We start from the raw sequence: 20,986 nt of genomic DNA, 5'->3' as shown, positions 1-20,986 counted from the left end.
GTTTATCTTTCAAATCTCTTTTTTTTGTTTGAGGTTTTCCCTCGGTTCTTTTTATGACCTTGATCACTTGGTTTTAGGTCATCGAGTTGGTTTTCAAAGGATGTTACCTGGGTGTATAGATATATATATATCTATCTAATCACCTCCGAGCTTGAATCACCCACCACAATCACATTACCATACAACAGATCCACGGCAAAAAACCAACACCAACCATGAGCGTGGATATGGAAAAGTGCAAACGCATAGTACAATACTTCTGGGACCCAGAACCTAGAAATGATGTACCTGCGACGTCGATATCGTGCCTGGGCAGGGAGTATACCCCGCAACCACCCAGTGAGCAGGCCAGTGAGTCTTCATGTAAATATATAGCCCCATATCCTACATCTAACATCCCGTGCAGCCAACGATCTACACAGCCCCCCAAGGCAGCCGGGTGCTAGCACATTGAATGACACAGCATGGCCAAAGGCATTTCTCTCCGATTTTGGATCGAGGATCTGGATCACATATCGATCAAATTTCACACCGATCCCACGAGCGAAGACACCAGAAGCAACATCCTCGATGACACTGGGGGTACGTCTGAGAAGTCAGCTGATGGACCCCCAAGGTTTTACATCAGACACTGGGTGGGGCTGCATGATCAGATCTGGACAAAGCCTTTTGGCAAATACCTTTTCAGTTCTATCACTAGGACGAGGTAAGAGACGCACTTCATCATGCCTGAAATAAATAAAAGACAAAGCAAAAAAACATCCAGAGCTAATCAGATATACTAGACTGGCGTCGAGGGGAGAAAGTGGAGGAAGAGTCAAAGCTAATATCAATGTTCGCCGATCACCCGGATGCTCCCTTCTCTATACATCGATTTGTCAATCGCGGTGCAGAATCATGCGGGAAATATCCAGGTGAATGGTTTGGACCGTCGGCAACTGCTAAATGTATTCAGTACGTGGTACAAAATCTCGAATCACAGAGTGATGCTGATGGTGACAGGCTACTTTCAACTGAATGCGAGACTCCCCAACTTAGGGTCTATGCAACCAATGACACCTCGGACGTTTACGAAGACAAATTTGCACACGTGGCCCACGACAAATCAGGCCAAATTCAGCCAACACTCATCCTGATTGGGACCAGGTTAGGGATTGATAATGTCACCCCGGCGTACTGGGACGGACTCCGAGCTGCGCTAACATACCCCCAATCCGTTGGCATTGCAGGGTAGGTTCATGTACCTGTTCGATATGAAGTGTTCGCTAACTAAAATAGCGGACGCCCATCGGCATCGCATTACTTTGTAGGGGCCCAAGGCTGCCATCTATTTTTCCTTGATCCGCATACCACCCGACCTGCAACATCATACCGACCAAATGGGCTTTACACCCAAGAGGAACTGGATAGCTATTACACATGCCGTCTGCGGAGAATCCATATCAAGGACATGGATCCAAGCATGCTCATCGGATTTCTCATCAAGAATGACTATGATTGGACTGACTGGAAGAAACGAATTCAATCTACGCCTGGACAGCCCATCGTGCACATCTTCCCCAGTCAGCATGAGTCAGATCATGGCCATGGTCGGGCCGAGGCTCTTGATGAAGTTGAGGCGCTGGACGATTCAGATGAGATGGAAATATAGAGATGCAGATGGCTTTTACTTCGTCCTAGTTTGCACACTGGGGGAAAATCTACGAAGAGAAATATAATCATGATGCAATGCAATTAAGCATTTGGAATTTCGCGTTCTAGTAGGGGAGGCCAATCCATGCCTGCCCCAGACCCGAGTTATGTTACACCGCATTCACGTATCGAGTGGTAACCATTCAAAAAAAATCACCCATCGGGGAAAAGAAAATTCAAGCCATCCCATGACGCATTAGAAACCCGCAAAAACACCCATAACCGACCACCTCAGAGCCCATAACAGATCAAGAGGTAGTAAAAACAAAAGCAAGCTGGAAATAAAACGTAAAAAAACCGCTTATTTGGCGGAGGAAGAGTACTTGGTCACAGCCTTGGTGCCCTCAGAGACGGCGTGCTTGGCCAGCTCACCGGGGAGGATGAGGCGCACAGAGGTCTGGATCTCCCGGGAGGAGATGGTGGACTTCTTGTTGTAAGCAGCCAGCTTGGAGGCCTCAGTAGCGACACGCTCGAAAATGTCTAGAAAACGAACAGGTCAGAAAATGTGACGTGATAAACGCGTAAACGCGTTTTTTTTTTGGTGACGAGAAAAACATACCGTTGACGAAGGAGTTCAGGATGGACATAGCACGAGTAGAGATACCAGTGTCGGGGTGGACCTGCTTGAGGACTGGAAATGAGTCAGTACGGACGCGTTTTTTTGTGTTGTGGTTTATGTTGTTTTCAAGAATCAACTAACCCTTGTAGATGTAAGAAGAGTAGGTCTCCTTGCGGGTCTTGCCGCGCTTCTTCTTCTCGCCAGTGGCAGCGGTGGCAGTCTTCTTGCCAGCCTCCTTCTTCTCAGCAGGGGCCTTGCCGCCAACGGGGGCCTTGCCACCGGTGGAGGGCTTCTTCTCAGCGGCCTTAGGGGGCATTTTGAATATGATTTGGAAAGGTTAAAAAAAAAAGGGATTTGAAAGAGTTTAAGAGTAAAGATGGATGAAGCGTGTGGGTGGGAGATGGAATGTGGAAGGGGAAGTTAGAGAGACGCGGTGACGAGGGGAGACACCATCTTTATACTCGTGTTCCAAAGGCCAGTTGATCCTGGAGGGGGGTGCAAAGGAGGCCGAATTTCAATACGGTAACCAGTTGGTATGATCTGTATGATTAAACTGACATTGACGCGTCTTAAGGTGGGAAATGTGGGGTAGAACTACGCTCAGCTGACCGTCAGGTATGGTAATGAGTTTAAATTACCACACCATCCCTAAAGCAGAATGTCTGATCTGATTGATCATTGGCTGCAACAACTAAGCGAGACCGTGATCTGGAGGACCATTGATGCCGCCCCAACGTCACCCTCACCGCGTCCTTATAAAGGTCCTCCGCTTCCACACGCTCTCCCACCTGCTCTTGCGACTTTACACCATAACTTCAGCTCTCAATCTTCAAATTTCTTCTCCTTTTTTCCCACAACCACACCCCTCTTTTCCCTCTCAAAACCATCAAAATGACTGGCGGAAAGTCCGGCGGCAAGGCTAGCGGCAGCAAGAACGCGCAGTCGTAAGTTGTTTACATTTCGCGTCTTGTATAATATTGTGTACGTTTCGTACTGACATCAATCTCTCCAGCCGTTCCTCCAAGGCTGGTTTGGCCTTCCCCGTTGGCCGTGTCCACCGTCTGCTCCGCAAGGGTAACTACGCCCAGCGTGTCGGTGCCGGTGCTCCCGTTTACCTCGCTGCCGTTCTCGAGTACCTCGCTGCTGAGATTCTCGAGCTGGCTGGAAACGCCGCCCGTGACAACAAGAAGACCCGTATCATCCCCCGTCACCTCCAGCTTGCTATCCGCAACGATGAGGAGCTGAACAAGCTCTTGGGTCACGTCACCATTGCCCAGGGTGGTGTTCTCCCCAACATCCACCAGAGTACGTTACCACATTTCAAGTTTTATATTCTTGCATATGCTAACATGTTTTCCAGACCTTCTCCCCAAGAAGACTCCCAAGGCCGGCAAGGGCAGCCAGGAGCTGTAAGGGTTCTATCTTTTTTCGCGGGTTTGTTTTCTTTTCTGGCGCGGATTGGTTCTTTGACACGATAATGGGGTTATGGGACGGGCACGTTATGGCTCTGCGTTTTCTCTTTTTTTTCCATCAATTTCCTGGTTGTACATTATGTCTAAGGACATGGAATGATACCGACGACCTTAACTTGCTTGAGGGATTTCAACTTTCGGATACTAGCTCTAGGCATGAGCCCAAATCAATGAAAACTCCAGGTCTTTCAAGTGTTAAATCTACTGACTTGTCTGTCATACTTGTATACATTGTACATAATAAATCGAATTCTTGGTGACTTGATGTTCTTGTGGCTATTTATTGTACATGAACGAAATTCTAGATTCTGCTTTGGGGTACTCTACATTTGTAGGAAAGACGCGAACTTCATGTTGCATAGTTGATGTTTGTAATTGGTCGAATTCTCATATTGTGATTTGCGATATTGATTTGACTTAGTGTGCACCGGAGGGCTCGGCATCTATATTGTTTCATGGTGAGCGCAAATTCGAGGTTGCATGGGGATGTGAACGTACATGGCAGGATTCGGGCCGGCAGGTTGCGTTCCCATTTGTTGCCGCCAGGCGCAGTAGGTGCCCGGTATGGGTCAGGGTGCTTCCAGGTCTCCAAGAGCTTCTCAGTCTCGCGCAGTAAAACCTAGAGGGTGTGTTAGGTTTGCCAAACATGGGATTTCAGTTTCGCATACCTGTTGCTGGCGAGGATCGCGGACGTCCTTGTTGGCTTCGAAAAGGGATCGGATATAAACTGCTTGTCCACGCCAGATCTGCCGGTGGACCGCCCAGTCAAGGGACAGTTTCAGGGAGCGCCGGTAGAGCGACCTGTAGTAGATCAGCGAACAGTCCCTCTAGGGGAACATCGGGCTACTCACTTAACAGCGTAGGTGGACATTGTGCTCAAGTTTTGTCCCGGGTCCAATTCCGGCCGGCTAAAAGAGGAAAAGGAAAACAGAAAAAAGGCGTGTTAATACACAGGTCCGTCAAACAAAAGTGACAGCCTTTGGAGATTGTTAGTGTCCTTGGTGGACAATGAGTTGGGGTTGAGGGTTTCAATGTCGTCAGGTTGACTATTCTGGGCTTCCTAATTCGTTCGGCATGAAATTTGCTCGAATGGTCACTACCCTGCCCCGTAGCAAAACCTGCTTTAATGGTCTCTCCCCCTCGCCGTAGAGGAAGAATAGTCCGCCTCTGCCGGAAAGGTGCCCGGTTTACCTTAGGACCCGATCTAATCCGAGCTTGATCTTCTTTGCTTCCTCTAATTTTTAGAGTTGAAGCTTTTTCTCTTATCTACACCTCCGGTTTGACTTTTACCCAGTTGAATAAATTTTGCTTTAATTCACCATGGCTTCTCGAATCTCTATTGCGCGCCTCTCGGGCCAGCGCTTCTCGGCTGTGGCCAGGACCACTCCTCGGGCATCAAGCCAGTTCCGCAATGTCAAGGGATTGTCTACCCTCACGCGGAAGACTTTGGCTCGCTCAGCTTCGGGTTTGCTGCAGGTCTCTTCCTCCGGGTAAGTGTATCTATGTTATTACCATCCGTCGCAATTTTAGCTCATACAATCTTACAGCATCAATGTCTCGCGACTCAACCTTGCTCCTCTGGGAGGTCACCAACTCCGCACCTATGGTAAATGCTTTTCCTAAGCGGTCTTGTTGGTCAATTTCTAATAGTGCTTAGCCGACTCCATCATCAAGGTCCCCAGCATGGCTGAGTCGATCACAGAGGGTACCCTCAAGCAGTTCTCAAAACGTATGGTGCTTTAGCCGTGGTTGGACATTTGAACATTTACTTATTCCAGTACAGAGGTTGGCGATTTCGTCGAGCGTGACGAGGAAATTGCGACGATTGAAACAGACAAGGTAAAATACCAACTTCTCTCTCACCCCTCGCGACTAGTACTGTCGACTAACATGAGTTTTCTGTTAGATTGACGTTTCGGTCAATGCCTCGGAGTCTGGTACCATCAAGGAGTTCCTCGTAAACGAGGAAGATACCGTTACTGTTGGCCAGGATCTCGTCAAGATCGAGCTTGGCGCCGCTCCCGAGGGCGGAAAGAAGGACGAGGGCGCTGAAAAGCCCAAGGAGCCCGAACCCAAGGAGCCTGAGCCCAAGAAGGATGTCTCGCCCACCCCCGCCGAGACCCAGAAGCCCAAGGAGCCCGAACCTAAGAAGGCTGCGCCCCCCAAGGAGGCTCCCAAGACCGAGTCTAAGCCCCAAGCCTCTGAACAGCCAGCTCTTGGTGGCCGCGAGGAACGCCGGGTATGTTGACCACCAATATGCCTTTTGAACTTAGGCTTAAACTAATTTTTGGTCTAGGTCAAAATGAACCGTATGCGTCTGCGTATTGCTGAGCGCCTGAAGCAGTCCCAGAATACCGCCGCTTCTCTCACTACTTTCAACGAGGTTGACATGTCCTCGCTGATGGAGTTCCGGAAACTGTACAAGGATGATGTGCTCAAGAAGACCGGTGTGAAGCTTGGTTTCATGAGCGCCTTCTCCCGTGCTTGTGTGCTTGCCATGAAGGATATCCCCGCTGTCAACGCTTCCATCGAGGGCCCCAACGGCGGTGATACCATTGTCTACCGCGACTATGTTGACATCAGCGTTGCAGTCGCCACCGAGAAGGGTCTTGTGACTCCTGTTGTCCGTAACACCGAAGGCAAGGATCTTGTTGGAATCGAGAAGGCCATCGCCGATCTCGGAAAGAAGGTGAGCAGTTGTTTTTCTGGGGGAGGGATGTCCAGTTTTACTGACCTTTAATAGGCTCGCGACAACAAATTGACCATTGAAGACATGGCCGGTGGTACCTTCACCATCAGCAACGTATGTTTCCTGTCTTTGTGTGTGTGTGTGTCTTTTGAGAATAAAACGGCTAACATAACTCAGGGTGGTGTCTTCGGCTCTTTGATGGGCACACCAATCATCAACGTTCCTCAAACAGGTCAGTTCTCGTACTATTTTTCTCTGGGGTGACTTCGTATCTAATTTTGTCTAGCTGTTTTGGGTCTCCACGCCATTAAGGACAAGCCTGTCGCTGTGAATGGCAAGGTTGAGATCCGTCCCGTACGTAGAAGCAATCCAATCACTTTTTTTCTTCGGTTTACTGATATTTCTAGATGATGTATCTCGCTCTTACCTATGATCACCGTCTTTTGGATGGTCGCGAGGCCGTTACTTTCCTTGTCAAGGTATGTCTATCACCTCATCCGCCCGAAAATCCCTCACTAATCCCATCGCAGGTCAAGGAATACATTGAGGACCCCCGGCGCATGCTGCTTGGCTAAGTGACATGAGTGTTTTATCACGCGCCTTTTATTATCTGTGTTCTCGTACCTAGAGCGGCCTTGCGCCCTTTGTAAATTATTATGTTCCAAGATATAAATGCCATGTCAAGGACAGGTCTTGTGGGCTCTGAGTACTATTGTGTTGAATGTTACTTTCGATATTTATCGGTTGAAAATTGATTGAGATTTGAATCAAAGTGGTGATCACGTTAGTGTACATGGTGGTGTTGCATTTTAGACAAATCCGTGGACCTCTGGCCCTCACACGATCACTCGACTTGACATCACCCATAAGAGCAGATAAGAGGACATGTTCTGTCTTTTGGGTGGGACTATTAAAATCCACAGTACTCACGAACCTGCTGCGTCTCCTCCCTGGTCATACCTTCCAGCTGACCATGCTCCAGCTGAAGAAGAAGGGGCACATCCAGGATATCCATGAAATCAACGAAAAAATCAACAAAACGATTCTGTAGGCATTGGGGAGGGAATGTTTTATCAACCTCCTCTCGGCTCATTGGATCCGCAGTACCAAATGGGGGTGGCAAATGCTCCAGGAACATAGTACGGCTGACCTCCCACCATATATCGAGTTCATCGTCATTGGTTCTCCAGTTGCAGAGTCTCTGGAGTTGATCGGGGAAGCGCGCTTGTTCTTCCAGCATTGCATGAACCATGAAGTGGGCACCGAGGTCGAACCAACGTCTCCGGGATACGTTGTCGATTGCGGAGTGGCAGAGGTCCATGAACTGAACTGCTATGTCGGACAGGGGCACAAAGTGACTGAGGTCGCGATCTGTAGGAGGGTCCCAGTGCAGAAATAGATTGGACAGGTAGAAGATGCGCAATTTAAGGTCCAGATCCCAAGGTAGAGGGCCTTCAAGGCGATGACCGAGAACCAGCCGGTGGAATTCTAGAGTAGTGAGTATGAATGGTCCGTTGCTAGGAAGTTCTGGTGCTTACGTTCAACGAAAAGTGCAAACCATTCAATGTCGTCGGTTGGTCTTCCTTCGAGTATCACTTCTAGGAGCCCACTGACACACAGGCAGACCATATAGTCGAGGATCAACAGATCCACCGTGGCTCGAATGCCAGGATTTTGACCCGCCATTTTGAAATCACTGTGGGGGAAAATCAGATGAAAGGTAAGTGAGTGGTCCTAGAGGGTTCCATGATGCCCTAGGGATGCAGCTGTTCTCACGGCGATTGCGTTGATGGGCTTAGTCGGCGTGATTAATCGGTAAATATCTATTCCTAGCATCCATCAATGGTGTTTTTGATATGTTCACGTGACTTTCCATTCCAGCTCATTCACTTCTTGGGTTGAATTGAAATAATTTGATTTGAAATATACACATGTAGTATACTAGAAATACATATCTTCATCATACTATAGAAGATAGGAACAGATTGAAGTGTCACGTGTGAATGCGGATATCATGGCGTCATTATATATATAGTCATATGTACATACTATGTAATTGGCCAAAGAGAAACCTTTCCTTTTCACACATTCTTCCATGTTTAGCATACCCAGTATACCAAAACTTAGAGCAACAAGGGCTATGACCATGGCGTGGTATTGTTCTGGATCTACCAACACCGAGTTGATTGAGAACCTATCCAAGGCTGGACTGATCCAGAATGAGCGTGTGAAAGATGCCATGATTGGGGTGAGCATATGAAAACATATATTTCTTAATTCGTCTTTCCTAACATATCAAAAGGTCGACCGAGCACATTATGCTCCATCTCGGCCGTATTCGGACTCGCCTCAGCCCATTGGATATGGAGCCACCATATCAGCACCGCACATGCATGTCCATGCATGTGAGTATCTGATTGATTATATTAAACCAGGTGCTCGAGTGTTAGATATCGGATCTGGTTCAGGGTACTTGACCCACGTCCTTGCCAATCTGGTGACCGACTCCAACACTCAGGGACAGGTGATTGGCATTGACCATATTTCCGAGCTGACAGACTTGGCTCGCACCAACATGGACAAGTCCAAGAAAGGTAGTGAATTCCAGACATCCAAAACCGTCAAGTTCATCACTGGTGATGGACGCCTTGGATGGAAAGAAGGTGCACCGTACGATGCCATCCATGTTGGCGCTGCAGCCGACCAGCTTCACCCAACCCTAGTGGACCAACTGCGTGCTCCTGGGAGACTCTTCATTCCAGTGGAATCGGATGAGAGTACCGATCTCAACGGGGGTCAGTATATCTGGGTGGTGGATAAAAAGGAAGACGGATCCATTCGCAAGGAAAAGGTCTTCCAAGTGAGTTACGTGCCCTTGACGGATGCTCCACGAGGATGAGATTGCAATCCAGACCCTTTTTTTTTTCTTAAGTTTTTTTTTTTTTCATAGCTTTTTTTCACTTCAATTCAATTAAAAAAAAGTGTGCTTTCCTAAACTTATTTCTCATAGCTTTTCAAATACATCGACTCCACGAACACCTATGTTCCAAGACAATCCGATCAGCGGAATCCACCAGGGAATTTGAAATTTCCTTGGAATTGCGGACCGCCCTGCTGGAAGAAGAACTGTTGACCACCACCGAATGGGTTGCCCTGGAACTGACTGCCCCGCTGTTGTGACTCAGGATCATTGGGATCATCGCCATTATCAAACCGTGTCCGGAGTTCGGAGTCAGATAGAACCTCGTAGGCTTCGTTGATGGCAGCCATCTTCTTCTCTGCTTCTTCCTTGCTTACACCCTGCGCGTGGGCCTTATCAGGGTGGTGTTGCTTCACTAGCTGGCGATACGCGCGCTTGATCGTCCGATCATCTGCATCACGGCTGATACCCAGGACCTTGTAGTAATCCTTCTGCTTGGAACGCTTGAGTAAGGTCTGAGCCTTTTGGCGGAGAGATTGCGCTTCCTGGGAACTGGGGTGGTGTTCCTTGACCAATTCGAGCGTACGTATGGCGTCCTCGAATCGATCCTCGTCCAAAGCGGTCTGAGCCTGATACAGGAGGCCAGCAAGCGAGTGAGGGACAAGCTGGAGAGCTTCAGCGCAGTAAGGACCAGCCTTTTTAATCATACGCATCTATAGTACGTTAGTGACAAGAAACCAAACGTGACGTGGGTACTCACTTCACGGTAAGCCTCGCAGGTCTTCTCGACTAGGAATGTATAAAGATTATTTGGTGCCAGGCGATGGATATGGTTAGCCTGTCGTGCTTCTTCAACATCGGCCTTAATGTCTGCAATCAGCCCACTAGATTCGCTATCGCCGACCATGAGATTCGCTGCATTGCTGAATTTGCGTGCGCCCAGGGCAGTATGCAATTTTTCTAGCTGCTTGACAAGCTTCCGTTCACGTCGATAGAGACGGTTGCACGGTTTCGAGTCGGGATCAGCATGGAGACATTTACGGATTTGAGCAAGGCCACGGTCATTGTCTCCTAGAGAGTAGAACAGCATAGACGACATTTGCAGGTGAGGTTCGACCAAGCTTGGGGACATCTGTAGGACATGTGCCAGGTCACTGAGCCCTTCTTCCGTCTCCCCTTTTTCAAAGTGACAATGTGCTCGAGCCTGCCGTAGAGGGAGTGCCGTATTTGCCTTTAGGATGGCCACATTTGCCTCTGAGACACACGTCTCCCAGTCGCCCTGCTTTTCGGCGCTGAGAGCCAAGGTGGCCGCATCGCGTGCGGCTTCTAATTCCTTGTAGTCATCCGTCGCCTTCTTTCCAGCCCTCTCGAGATCCTGCAAGGCCTCTTCCCAATGCGCGGAGCGTGCCTTTAAGCGAGATCGTTGTAGAAGAGCGCCCTCGAAGTCTGGCTTGAGTTCTAGAACTCGATCAAAGTCGATCGAGGCTTGTGAGTTTTTGCCAATGGAAAGATAAGCCGCGCCCCGCTGGAAGATAGTGATATAGTTGGTTGGATCGCGCGAGACGGCGGCGTCGAAGTATACTACGGCATCTCGGGGTGAGCCTTGGGCGAGGTGGGCTTTGGCGGAAGAAATCAATTCAGATAGAGGTGTGTCCGAGGGAATTTCAAGGGCGTATCCAGCCGAGAAACAAGCCAGAAAGGCCGTGAGTGATTCCAAAGAAACAAGCATCTTGAGAGTTATGCGACGCTGTAGTGATGCAGTAACGATGTAATAAAGGTGTCAACGAGGAGTTTGGTATAGAATTAATCTCCCTAGGAGTGCAAGAAGAAGAGCATAATCCAAAAACCCAGGTCAAAATGAAAAAAGTGCAAAGAACAAAGAACAATGAAAGTCGAAAGCTGGATGAGCATACTCCGTGGCCTTTACGCCCTATTGTTCCGTTACCGTCATGTGACATGGAATTGTCAATCACCTTCACTCCGAATTTTGGTCATTAACTGACAAGTATGCTCGTCAAGTCAATATGTCGAACTATCTTGCCTAGGCTTGGTTTGAAATGGTCGCCTTTACGAGGTGTACATACTGGTAAGACCGGTTTTGATTACTTTCTGATCAATGCTAATTCGCGAAGCATCCGATTCTACCTTATCTCCAGCTCTTTTAACTAGAGCCCGCCTACTTGCAGCTGAACATACAAAGCTTTCGGAACGACTGGGAGAGTCCTTTGACGCAAAGACTGCCAAGCGAGCCGGGGAATTGGCACCTATTGCAAATATCTTGAAAGAATGGGTCAATGCCAACGATGTATGTGCCTTGGAGTCTTTTATTGGAGCCGTACTAATTCCACTAGTCTATCGTCGAGCTCAAATCCCTACTAACTGACCCCAGCACCGATGCCGAACTACGGTCTTTGGCAACGGAAGACCTTGAGAGCAGTCGCGATGCCTTGCCGACGATATCGGACCGACTGAAGAAGGCTCTCATACCCCGACATCCATTTGCAGACCTTCCTTGCTTGCTGGAAATCCGACCCGGTGCAGGTGGAGATGAGGCAGGATTGTTCGCTTTTGAGATGTTACGGATGTACGTTGCCTTTTGCTCCCGAAGGGGCCTTCGCCCAACAATTTTGAAGCAGGACACAGAGGTTGGTCCGTCCGACGACCGTCTCAGTGAAGCAGTTATTGAAATTGAAGCCAATGGTGCATATGACATATTACGGACTGAATCGGGGGTACATAGGGTGCAGAGAGTACCCGCAACCGAGACTAAGGGTCGCACCCATACCAGCGCCGTCAGCGTAATGGTCTTGCCGAGTTTCCCAGAGGACGGCAGCGAGATGGATAGTGCCTTGAATTTTGAAGATCCAAACAGCGATTACTACATTGACCCGCAAGAGGTGCGGGTTGAAAAGATGAGGGCTGGAGGTGCTGGTGGACAACACGTCAACAAAACCGAGTCCGCCATTCGACTGACCCATATCCCCACACATACGGTCGTATCCATGCAAGATGAACGGTCCCAGCAGGCCAATCGGAGAAAGGCGTGGCAGATGCTACGGGCAAAGTTGGCCGAAGCCCGGCAAGAAGCCCGCGAGCAAGAGCTCATGCAGCTCAGACGAGGTATACTGGGTGGTGTGGCCAAAATGGGTCGAGGCGATAAAATTCGAACTTACAATTTTGGCCAAAGTCGCTGCACTGACCATCGCACAGGCATCACGATCCACAATCTGGATAGTATTCTTGATGGCGGTGATGGTTTGGACACTGTGATGAATAGTGTGCGGACCTGGATGACTGATAGTGAAGTTGAGGCCATGGTTGCCGAGGACATGGCAAAAGCAAAGAGTAAATAGCATCATTCTTTTCATGTACAAAGATACCATGTATTCTATTAAGGTCCGAATCTATTCTACAAATACTTTCGCTCCGGATCCAAGAGGTCCAGCCCATCCATAGCCTTCTCATACCTATCCAACAGTTAGCAATTTTCATATAACTTAGGGTCGATCACAAACATGGTGAACACAATTCCTCCACTCATAATCAATCTCGCAAGTCGCGGCATGGCGCCAGACCACAAAGTGAAGACACCTTCATCCTTGATGATTCTTGTTGCGCAAACAATGCTGTTCTTGTAATGCTTACTGGCCTCGAGCGATTGCATTCTGATATCGTTAGTACCTTATATCATTAAGGTGTGGGGGTACTGACCTTGTCTTGACCGTGTCCAATGGTTGGGTCACATAACTGATTCATGTTAGTTTGGATTTGTAATCTTTTTACGCCTTTCCATCTTCTTCAGGGACCAAGACTTACACAGTGATGAGCCCTGCGATCCCACCGATTCCAAAGGTGGCTGCAGTGCCCAGCTTTTCGCCTGGCGCCGTGTAGCCTTCTGCAAACTGCTTCAATGTTGTATAGGCTGTGAATCGAGTTGCCGAGTTGGCAGCCTGTCTTGCTGTAGTGGGCACAAAGCCTTGGAAGAAGCCCTTGACACCTCTTTCCTTGAAAATGAGTTTGCTACCGTGCAGGAAACCACGCATCCGGGGGTTGGCAGACTTCCGGTCGTCGATTCTATAGTTTGGTCAGTAGAGCCAGCCCAAAAATAGGATGGGAACCTACAATTGGGTCTTGATGCTTTCAAAGGGGGTGACGGCGAAAAGAGATTCGGTGAATCCAGCACCAAATCCAGCAACAACCGTCCTTGGTCCTGAGATCTTGCCGTTCTCATCCTGGAGAACCGATTTTATGGCATCGAAGGCGACGAATCCTAGTATATATCAACGGCAGCCCAGACGATTGCGGGAGGTAGACGCACGGATTCCAGCTTTGAGCGAGTTTCCGATAATCAGTGTTGTACACCCTGCATACCACTGGCTTCCGAACGGTGGCCATGGTAGCTTTTGGCCGTGGGTAAGCTGGCGATTGAGTTGAGTCCGGGTCTTCGCAACTACATAGCATTAGCACCAATTGCTGTAAGGGATTCGAAGGTTCATACATTCGGCCGGGTATGTGATCGCTGTAGGATACGCGTTAGCTAACAGCCTGGTAGGGGGTCATTGAGCTCTTTACCGATCTCCACGGCTCCGGCAGTGGACCCCGCAAGGATGGAGCGAAGGGCACTTGGCTATTTATTGGTGAGCTTCAAGTAGAATATATTATTGGAGAACATACCTTTGCCTTTTGATCCTTATTCACCGTCGCCATTTTTTTTTTTTGGGTGGTTTGGAGGAATTATAGTCGCCGATCCTCGGAGGTCCATATACGGCCTTTGGCACGTGCCATTACCGCCGAGTGTTGGAGGTCCCTATATAACTTCACATATGAAGGCAACCGGCTAATGAATCCTACACATTATTACAATATAGAAAATTAGAGGGATATTGTCAATTCACTAGCTGAATCTACCTAGATTCGTTAAGCAACTAGTGCTCCTCCATTTCTTTTCTTCTTTTTTTTCGTTTTTTTTAGAGTGGGAGAGTGGTGTTCACCGTGTCTCTAACAACGGCCACCACACAAAGTGAGTGTAGACGGGAATGAGGTTAAGCATGGTAGAGTGGGAGGACTCTAGGGTGCCAACAAAAGGTTGGTAAAAGGTGAGATCGTCACTCGTTGCGTAGGGAAAATAAAAAACAAAGAGCCCCCCCCCCTGGGGAAAAAAAAATTTGGCATGAGACGCTTGTCCTGTGGAACGCCATTTGTCTTGTAAATCCCCGAAATACACAATACAACCTCGGAAAACGAAGAGTGTAGGCGCCGAAAATGCATTTTCCTCAAGGATCCAACTCATAGAACAAGGGACCGGAACGGAAAAGACATATGATACATTGCACTCCCGTATCATTATGACCGGATAATCAATGCCGGGATAGCATGGCAAGATCTTGAAGATAGAGCGGAATAGAATAAGAGAATCGAGGAAACCAAAGGGCAGCGAGATGAAAAAAGTGTTCGAGCGTGGGCCTAAGAGATGGGTGCCTGGGGCTGACCGGGATTTGGTTGACCAAACGTGATCCGATTGGCATCATTTTGTGTCCCACGACGTTGGCCCTGTCCACGACCACGGTAAGAACCGCGTCCCCGATTATTGTAGTATTGGCCATGTTGTCCACCATGCTGCTGGCCATGTTGTTGACCTTGCGGTTGCGGTTGGCCATTGTGGTTGTTCCGACGAGGCTGACGGTCTCCGTTCATGCTCACAGAGCCAGCCCCAGTCTGAGGCGGAGGGTTGGAGATGGGTCGAGGAATGTTCTCGGGAGAATCATAGACATAAAGCTTCTTGTCAATGTTCTGAGGAATGGGCTGGATTTCAGTGCCTAGTTCTTGCTCAATTTTGTACAGATTGAACCGATCCTCCCAGTTGATGAGGTTAATGGCGAGACCCAAGTGTCCGAAACGACCCGAACGACCGATACGGTGAAGATAGGTTTCTGCGTTCTTGGGGAAATCAAAGTTGATCACAACGTTGACAGCTTGAATATCAATACCGCGAGTCAACAGGTCGGAGCAAACCAAGTTGCGGCATACGCCATTGCGGAAGTCATGGAAGACTCGGTTACGGTGCTGCTGAAGCATCCGAGCATGAGAGTAAAAGCAGGAATAGCCGAGTTCGGTGATTTTTTTGGCCAGAAGCTCAACTCGGTTGGTTGAGTTGCAGAAAATGATCGACTGGTTGATTTGAAGCTTGGAGAAAAGCGTGTTCAAGCAATGAACCTTTTGCTTCTCCTCGACGAAAGCATAGTACTGGGTGATACCGCGCAGGGTAAGCTCGTCCATAAGGTTGATCTCATAAGGGTTGCGCATGTGCTTGTCCTTGAATGACTTGACAATCAGAGGGAAAGTGGCACTGAAGAGCATGACCTGGCGATCCTTGGGGTGGAAGGACATAAGTTGCTCAATGACAGGAGTAAACTCGGGAGATAGCAATTTGTCTGCCTCATCCATCACAAATGTTGGGCATTCGGCCAAGTCGGCGACACCTTTGCTAGCCAAATCTAGTACTCGTCCAGGGGTTCCCACAAGAATGTGAACAGGGTCATTCAGCCGAATAATGTCGTCCATCAAACCGGTTCCACCGGTGGTGACCATGACATTGATACCCAGGTGTTTGCCCAGGGTCTTGCAGACCTGTGATGTCTGGAGAGCGAGCTCTCGTGTGGGGACCAAGATCAAGGCCTGGGTCTTTGTGCTTTTAGGGTTGATGCGCTCGAGGGTGGGGATAACAAAGGCAGCGGTCTTTCCAGTGCCGTTCTTAGCTCGGGCCAAGATGTCTCTGCCTGTGAGGGCAACTGGTATCGTCTCTTCTTGGATAGGGGAGGGCTTTTCAAATCCAGCCTCAAAAATGCCCATCATGAGTTCACGTTTGATGTAGAAGTCCTCGAACTCGAGGCCTTTTGTGGCAGTAACATCCTACTCAAAGTCAGTATTTTAGAGTTGGATCGAAACCAACAAAATACCCACCTCAGTTTGTGGGCGAGCATCTTTGGGGGGAAGGTTCAATGTGTCCTGCAGTCTTTGCTCTGAGGTTGCTTCCCTGGTCAAGTTAGATTTGTTTTGAGGACCAAAAAGAAACATGATTGGCTTACAGCTTAGTATTGCTGAGTTGTGCAGCAAGCGCGTCGGCCATTGTGACGATAAGATGCTAAGGGGATGAGTTGGGAAACAAGTGCGGTGACCGATTTTCTTTGCGATCAAGGGTGTGTGTGAGATGGTGCGCGCGGAAGTTGGAAGAGGAATATTTTAGAAAAGGGTTGACGGAAATGTGAAGAGAGGAGAGGGATGCTCGTCAAAACCAATAAAGTCAGGTTTGTAGGGGACGGGGAGAGATCGGGTATTCTATGAAATGAAGCTTCTGTGTGGAACCAAGAAATATCTTTGGATGCCAAAGCTGAAGAGAGTTCACAAATAGGATAAAGAATGGTAGAAACCAGATTTGTTGGGAGGCAAAAGAAAAAGTAGAGGTTGAGATTATGATGGCGGGGAGCGAAGAGGTTTGAGGTAAAGTGAAGCTAAACGTTCCACTGGGCACGGTCACGTGCCACTATATATTTACTACCTATTTACCACAGGTATATGAAAATAACTTCAAACATGGCATAACATGGCATTTCTTAAGGGTATTTCGCTGCAAATAAGATCATCGATATTTGAAGAACCTTCAGCGCCGGAAGGTTAGTGTTGTTTGCCCACGCTCTGGCTCTGCCAACTCCTTCACTCTGACATCTGCAGAGATGGTGATATCGGTTTTGCTACCAGGTGTGATCAGAATGAACTGTCGCCCGATAGATCGTCTAGCGGCAACCATCTATAGAGAGTCAGTGATAATCCTTAGAAAGGAGGGATGTGGCACTTGCAAGCATGTCAATCGCCATCTTTCGGTTGATATGATCCATATACACATCACTTTCGAAAAGTCAGCAGCTAACATAAATCAAAGGACGAAGAAAACTTACAATTCATCAAGACAACGGATCGGAGATCCCATGGCTTCCCAGAGAGACAATAACAGACAAACTTGTGAAAATGACTTTTCTCCACCGGACAGTGTCTTTGCACCTCTCCCTGTGCTATCATCTTTGGTGATATCAGGTTCAACCTAGATAATAGTTAGCATCCAATTCCCCAAGGTTTGGGGCGAACAGGCTTACTTGTAGATCTAGAAGCTTGTTGGTATGGTCAGCCAGGAGGCGACCACGGAAACTTCTCTCGCTCAGAAGATAGGTGAATTGAGCTTTCGCTCGCGACGAGATGTGGGATCTGAAGATTTCCCATCTCTTCTTACGGTTCTGGAGGGTATCTTTTAAAGCCTAACAAAATTAGATCTGGCCAAAGAAATCGAAACAAAACAAAGGAAAATTACCTGACTCAAGGCCGAAAATTGTTCAAGTTGCTGCAAGGCTCGATCATAGGTTGCTGCAGTCCTGGTTGCCTCAGCAGCAATTTCCTCTCGAGAACTTCCCAACCTGTTGACTGTCAGTTTTGTACAAACGGCAAGCAAAGGATGACATACTCCAGGTTGTAGCGATCGAGATCGCGGCTTAGCTTATCAAGCTTTCTGTCGAGGCTGCCGGGTGTTTCTCCTTCGTCCACAGGAACTCTAGAAGAAACCAAGCTGGCCTTTTCATTGTATTCAATAACTCGTGTCTTCACCACTTCTCTTCTTGCCTCAATTGCAGTCTTGGTCTGTTTATCTTGATTAATGAGACTGACAGCTTCGTTCTTCTCGTCGAGAATTTGGGCTTGTTTCGTTTTCACAAGATTTTGCTCGCTTTCAGCAACGTGTAGCTTTTCCCGGAGGGTTCCAAGCTCAGCGTCTTTGGCGGATAGTTCCCGCCGTAATTCTTTAAGAGTCTGCAACATGGCTTTCATGGCTGCCTCGCTATCCTTGTACGATCCCTCATTGAGCTGTTTCTCATCCTCGGCTTCTTTCAAGGCTGCCTGTAGGGCATCGATGCGTCCATCTTCGGCATTCTCTTTGTCCAAGGCGTCTCTGAGTCCCTCGGCATGATCTTCCATTCGTTGCATTTGAATTTGCAGATCTTTCTCGGTTCTTCCGTGTCGGACTAGTGCCTGTTTGCAGGCCTCGACGAGCGACCGAGCAGTTATCAATGATTGCTTGATGTCATTCTGTTGGCGCTGGAGGTCGGCAATAATGTCACGTTGTGCGCTGGAGCCATCAGTTAGTGTCACGCGTTCCAAGGAAGAGGGATTACTTACTTGATTTGCAAGGCTACGTCGGATTTCATTCGCGGGCCATCAGTCCACCCCATAACTGGAGCCTGACTCGGTTCTCCGGCTCGGCTGTACGAGAGATGGAGTCCTCGACGTCGATCTTTTGGATCAATAGAGTAACAACGTTTAACGTTTCTTGGTCGTGCACCGTCGAATAGTACAGCGGAGGCTTCGTTTACATCCTCGATCAACAGCATTTGCTCAATTCCATGGTTGATGATCAGTTGTCGCCGCACTAGTTCGTTGTCGATCTGAAAGGTCAGCATATTCTATAAATCGTGGAAAGGATGAAGGGGGGTAGAGGGCTACCTGAAGTGTTCGTAAGACAGTTTTGTATTGGGAGTCTGGTTCGTGTGCCGAGGTATCCAAACGGCCACCAGAGCCTATGAAGATTGGACAATTGCTGTTAAGTCAGCTTTAGTTTCAACATGAGCCTCTGGTTAAACTCACCACTGAACCTGCCGCATGATATCGAAAAGAAGCTTCATGTCATTTTTGGACGAAACGATGAAACTGGCAAGCGTGCCACCAAAGACTCTTTCCAAAATAGATGACCACTTCGGTTCTAGCAGAGTGACATGATGACCAATTGGGCCGACAGGGCGTGCCTCCCATGATTGTTCCTGCTGAATGGCTTTGAGGAGTGCAGGCATTTTGATATTGAAACCGGACTGTCTCGATCCACCTTCTTTAGTGAGATCCCGAAGTTGATTCTCCGCTTGAACAATCTCGCGTTTTTTCTGTTCAAGCGGACCTTCTGCTTCTGTGAGAGCTGCTTGGGCGGTTTCAGCCTCTTCCCGTAGGCGAGCGGCACCTTGGCGATGCTCTTCGTATTCCTTTTGGGCAGCAGAAGCGTCATTGGCGGCTTGTTCACACTCGTCTTGTTTTCGAGTGTAGCCACCGTCGCTCACATCAGCGAGACGCTGATTCTCATCGTCGACTTTTTGCTGGGTTTCCTGGATTCTCGACTCAGCCGCTTTGAGATAATCCCTAATCTGGCGTTGTTCCGCCTATACAAAACGTTTAGGTAAGGTATCGTACAGTGACTGGAGGTACGTACCTGTAGGTCATGGCGTCCGGCCATCTCGGTGTCCAATCTTTCTTTTATTTTGTCCCTTTCATCTTGGGCCTCATTCACTGCCACGGCCGCGCGCCAGGAATGTTCACCCGCGGCTGTTTCCTCTGCGGCGACTCCATCAAAGGCAGCATCAAACCGAGTGAGGTGAGACTCGGCCTCAGCAATTTTTCGGTCTGCCTCGGCGATTTGTTCGGTGAGTGAGATTTCCATCTGTTTCGTCAGTCAATAGTCAAAAGCTGGTAGGGTGGGACCGACTTTTTCTTGCTCTTCAACTTGAGCCCAAGCCATTTGGCTTCGGATATTTCTGATCCGTTTTCGCAGAGAATCGTGTTGGTCAGAAATTTCGAGTTTTTTCTTGGCCAATTCCTTGCGATTTTGGAGGACCCGTACGTCTTGGGATGATGTTCTGAGCTTCTCTTCGATCGAGTCAAGAGATTCCTCCACCAGCCGGTAATCATTATCGAGCTGCTCCAACTGAACGCCCTTGACAAAGAATTTGTATTTCTCAGCTGGGCTTGATGTACTCAAGAACTGACGGGCCATATCTTGAGATAGTACGTTCATAGGGTTTTCTATCTGCAGAGAAAAGTAGTCTGTGATAGCATCCAGCTCGCCCTTTTTAGTCGAGACGATGCGCCCATTCTCTGACTTGATCTTGAACCCGCTGGTACCGCTTCGGGAGAAATGACGCTCGACAATAATGGTTTTCCCAAAATCGTCTGACATATAGGCACCGTCGCCCTGATTCTTGATGCGAACAATGATTGTGCTATTCTCTTTGCCCTCTTTGATAAAATTCTTCAGGCTTTGGCCACGATTTGTCGCAGACGCTTTGCCACCTAGACAAAGAGTGATCGCTGTCAGGATCGCACTCTTGCCGCTGCCGTTCTTTCCAACAATAAAGTTGATCAGCGGCCCCAATTCCACGTAGAAGTGATCATGGCACATGAAATTGTAGCACTCAACGCGTTCGAGGATTCCATGTTCGGCGGGCACGTTGGCTTCGTCGATCAGATGGGAGTATTTTTCTTGTATGATCTGGGTTTGGCGAAGCTCTAGCTCGTCCTCGTCGTCGAGAAGCGCATCGTCGTTGACGGCTAGAAGTGAATCCGAGGCGTTGTTAACACCGCGGGAAGAGGTTGGGGAACCTGAGTCCGCTGTACTCTCTGAATTTGTCCGCTGTCGTTTTTTCTGTGACCATTAGCTCTGCCTAAACTCATAGTTGCTGGAATCGTACCGAATAACTCATGGCTGGCTGGCTGGACCCATCGCTTTCCTCGGATTCCGTAGACATCTGCACGCGCTTGCGGGATGCCATTTGGAGGAATATTTATCAACCAAAGCC

The 20,986-nt window shown here is 48.5% G+C and overlaps 12 protein-coding genes across 12 annotated transcripts; 5 read left to right on the top strand and 7 right to left on the bottom strand.

Annotated features, from left to right (window-relative positions):
• Positions 1-215: 215 nt before the first annotated feature.
• Positions 216-1,651, top strand: N7447_009133 (cysteine protease ATG4; the record flags this gene model as incomplete). Its single annotated transcript, XM_057233395.1, has 4 exons — positions 216-351; positions 407-706; positions 786-1,230; positions 1,279-1,651. The coding sequence occupies 4 exons, from the start codon at positions 216-218 to the stop codon at positions 1,649-1,651; spliced, it is 1,254 nt and encodes a 417-aa protein (XP_057082937.1).
• A 62-nt stretch (positions 1,652-1,713) lies between these two features.
• Positions 1,714-2,589, bottom strand: N7447_009132 (histone H2B family protein). Its single transcript, XM_057233394.1, has 3 exons — positions 2,393-2,589; positions 2,252-2,323; positions 1,714-2,172 (listed from the first exon to the last, which is right to left on the bottom strand). The coding sequence occupies exons 1-3, from the start codon at positions 2,565-2,567 to the stop codon at positions 1,994-1,996; spliced, it is 426 nt and encodes a 141-aa protein (XP_057082936.1). The 5' UTR covers positions 2,568-2,589; the 3' UTR covers positions 1,714-1,993.
• A 553-nt stretch (positions 2,590-3,142) lies between these two features.
• On the top strand, positions 3,143-3,664 carry N7447_009131 (histone H2A; the record flags this gene model as incomplete). Its single annotated transcript, XM_057233393.1, has 3 exons — positions 3,143-3,195; positions 3,264-3,556; positions 3,612-3,664. The coding sequence occupies 3 exons, from the start codon at positions 3,143-3,145 to the stop codon at positions 3,662-3,664; spliced, it is 399 nt and encodes a 132-aa protein (XP_057082935.1).
• A 476-nt stretch (positions 3,665-4,140) lies between these two features.
• On the bottom strand, positions 4,141-4,594 carry N7447_009130 (NADH dehydrogenase [ubiquinone] 1 beta subcomplex subunit 9; the record flags this gene model as incomplete). The annotated part of the gene is made up of 4 exons (XM_057233392.1): positions 4,141-4,166; positions 4,222-4,342; positions 4,392-4,524; positions 4,575-4,594. 4 exons carry the CDS (start codon positions 4,592-4,594, stop codon positions 4,141-4,143), a joined length of 300 nt encoding a protein of 99 aa, XP_057082934.1.
• A 449-nt stretch (positions 4,595-5,043) lies between these two features.
• Positions 5,044-6,987, top strand: N7447_009129 (uncharacterized protein; the record flags this gene model as incomplete). The annotated part of the gene is made up of 11 exons (XM_057233391.1): positions 5,044-5,213; positions 5,271-5,329; positions 5,381-5,452; positions 5,507-5,562; positions 5,630-5,962; positions 6,020-6,412; positions 6,467-6,526; positions 6,590-6,644; positions 6,699-6,766; positions 6,820-6,891; positions 6,943-6,987. The coding sequence occupies 11 exons, from the start codon at positions 5,044-5,046 to the stop codon at positions 6,985-6,987; spliced, it is 1,383 nt and encodes a 460-aa protein (XP_057082933.1).
• Positions 6,988-7,322: 335 nt separating this feature from the next.
• N7447_009128 (uncharacterized protein) lies at positions 7,323-8,098 on the bottom strand (the record flags this gene model as incomplete). The annotated part of the gene is made up of 2 exons (XM_057233390.1): positions 7,323-7,900; positions 7,951-8,098. 2 exons carry the CDS (start codon positions 8,096-8,098, stop codon positions 7,323-7,325), a joined length of 726 nt encoding a protein of 241 aa, XP_057082932.1.
• A 454-nt stretch (positions 8,099-8,552) lies between these two features.
• On the top strand, positions 8,553-9,311 carry N7447_009127 (protein-L-isoaspartate O-methyltransferase; the record flags this gene model as incomplete). Its single annotated transcript, XM_057233389.1, has 2 exons — positions 8,553-8,660; positions 8,715-9,311. 2 exons carry the CDS (start codon positions 8,553-8,555, stop codon positions 9,309-9,311), a joined length of 705 nt encoding a protein of 234 aa, XP_057082931.1.
• A 161-nt stretch (positions 9,312-9,472) lies between these two features.
• On the bottom strand, positions 9,473-11,061 carry N7447_009126 (DnaJ and TPR domain protein; the record flags this gene model as incomplete). Its single annotated transcript, XM_057233388.1, has 2 exons — positions 9,473-10,045; positions 10,093-11,061. The coding sequence occupies 2 exons, from the start codon at positions 11,059-11,061 to the stop codon at positions 9,473-9,475; spliced, it is 1,542 nt and encodes a 513-aa protein (XP_057082930.1).
• A 278-nt stretch (positions 11,062-11,339) lies between these two features.
• On the top strand, positions 11,340-12,685 carry N7447_009125 (putative mitochondrial translation release factor (RF-1); the record flags this gene model as incomplete). The annotated part of the gene is made up of 3 exons (XM_057233387.1): positions 11,340-11,418; positions 11,489-11,637; positions 11,684-12,685. 3 exons carry the CDS (start codon positions 11,340-11,342, stop codon positions 12,683-12,685), a joined length of 1,230 nt encoding a protein of 409 aa, XP_057082929.1.
• Positions 12,686-12,741: 56 nt separating this feature from the next.
• On the bottom strand, positions 12,742-14,039 carry N7447_009124 (putative mitochondrial tricarboxylate transporter (Ctp); the record flags this gene model as incomplete). The annotated part of the gene is made up of 9 exons (XM_057233386.1): positions 12,742-12,799; positions 12,848-12,997; positions 13,044-13,079; positions 13,149-13,406; positions 13,455-13,602; positions 13,651-13,782; positions 13,831-13,851; positions 13,905-13,959; positions 14,007-14,039. The coding sequence occupies 9 exons, from the start codon at positions 14,037-14,039 to the stop codon at positions 12,742-12,744; spliced, it is 891 nt and encodes a 296-aa protein (XP_057082928.1).
• Positions 14,040-14,795: 756 nt separating this feature from the next.
• On the bottom strand, positions 14,796-16,458 carry dhh1 (DExD/H-box ATP-dependent RNA helicase DHH1; the record flags this gene model as incomplete). Its single annotated transcript, XM_057233385.1, has 3 exons — positions 14,796-16,241; positions 16,293-16,365; positions 16,418-16,458. 3 exons carry the CDS (start codon positions 16,456-16,458, stop codon positions 14,796-14,798), a joined length of 1,560 nt encoding a protein of 519 aa, XP_057082927.1.
• Positions 16,459-16,989: 531 nt separating this feature from the next.
• On the bottom strand, positions 16,990-20,959 carry N7447_009122 (DNA repair protein SMC6; the record flags this gene model as incomplete). The annotated part of the gene is made up of 12 exons (XM_057233384.1): positions 16,990-17,136; positions 17,186-17,234; positions 17,285-17,427; positions 17,480-17,638; positions 17,692-17,794; positions 17,842-18,498; positions 18,549-18,814; positions 18,873-18,966; positions 19,014-19,573; positions 19,624-19,851; positions 19,897-20,832; positions 20,879-20,959. The coding sequence occupies 12 exons, from the start codon at positions 20,957-20,959 to the stop codon at positions 16,990-16,992; spliced, it is 3,423 nt and encodes a 1,140-aa protein (XP_057082926.1).
• Positions 20,960-20,986: the final 27 nt, after the last annotated feature.

Source organism: Penicillium robsamsonii (genome assembly GCF_028829455.1).
Source record: "Penicillium robsamsonii strain IBT 29466 chromosome Unknown utg000005l_segment0_segment0, whole genome shotgun sequence".
NCBI lineage: Eukaryota > Fungi > Ascomycota > Eurotiomycetes > Eurotiales > Aspergillaceae > Penicillium > Penicillium robsamsonii.
The sequence above is the reverse complement of the archived record's forward strand: the minus strand, read 5'-3'. Positions and strand labels throughout refer to the sequence as shown.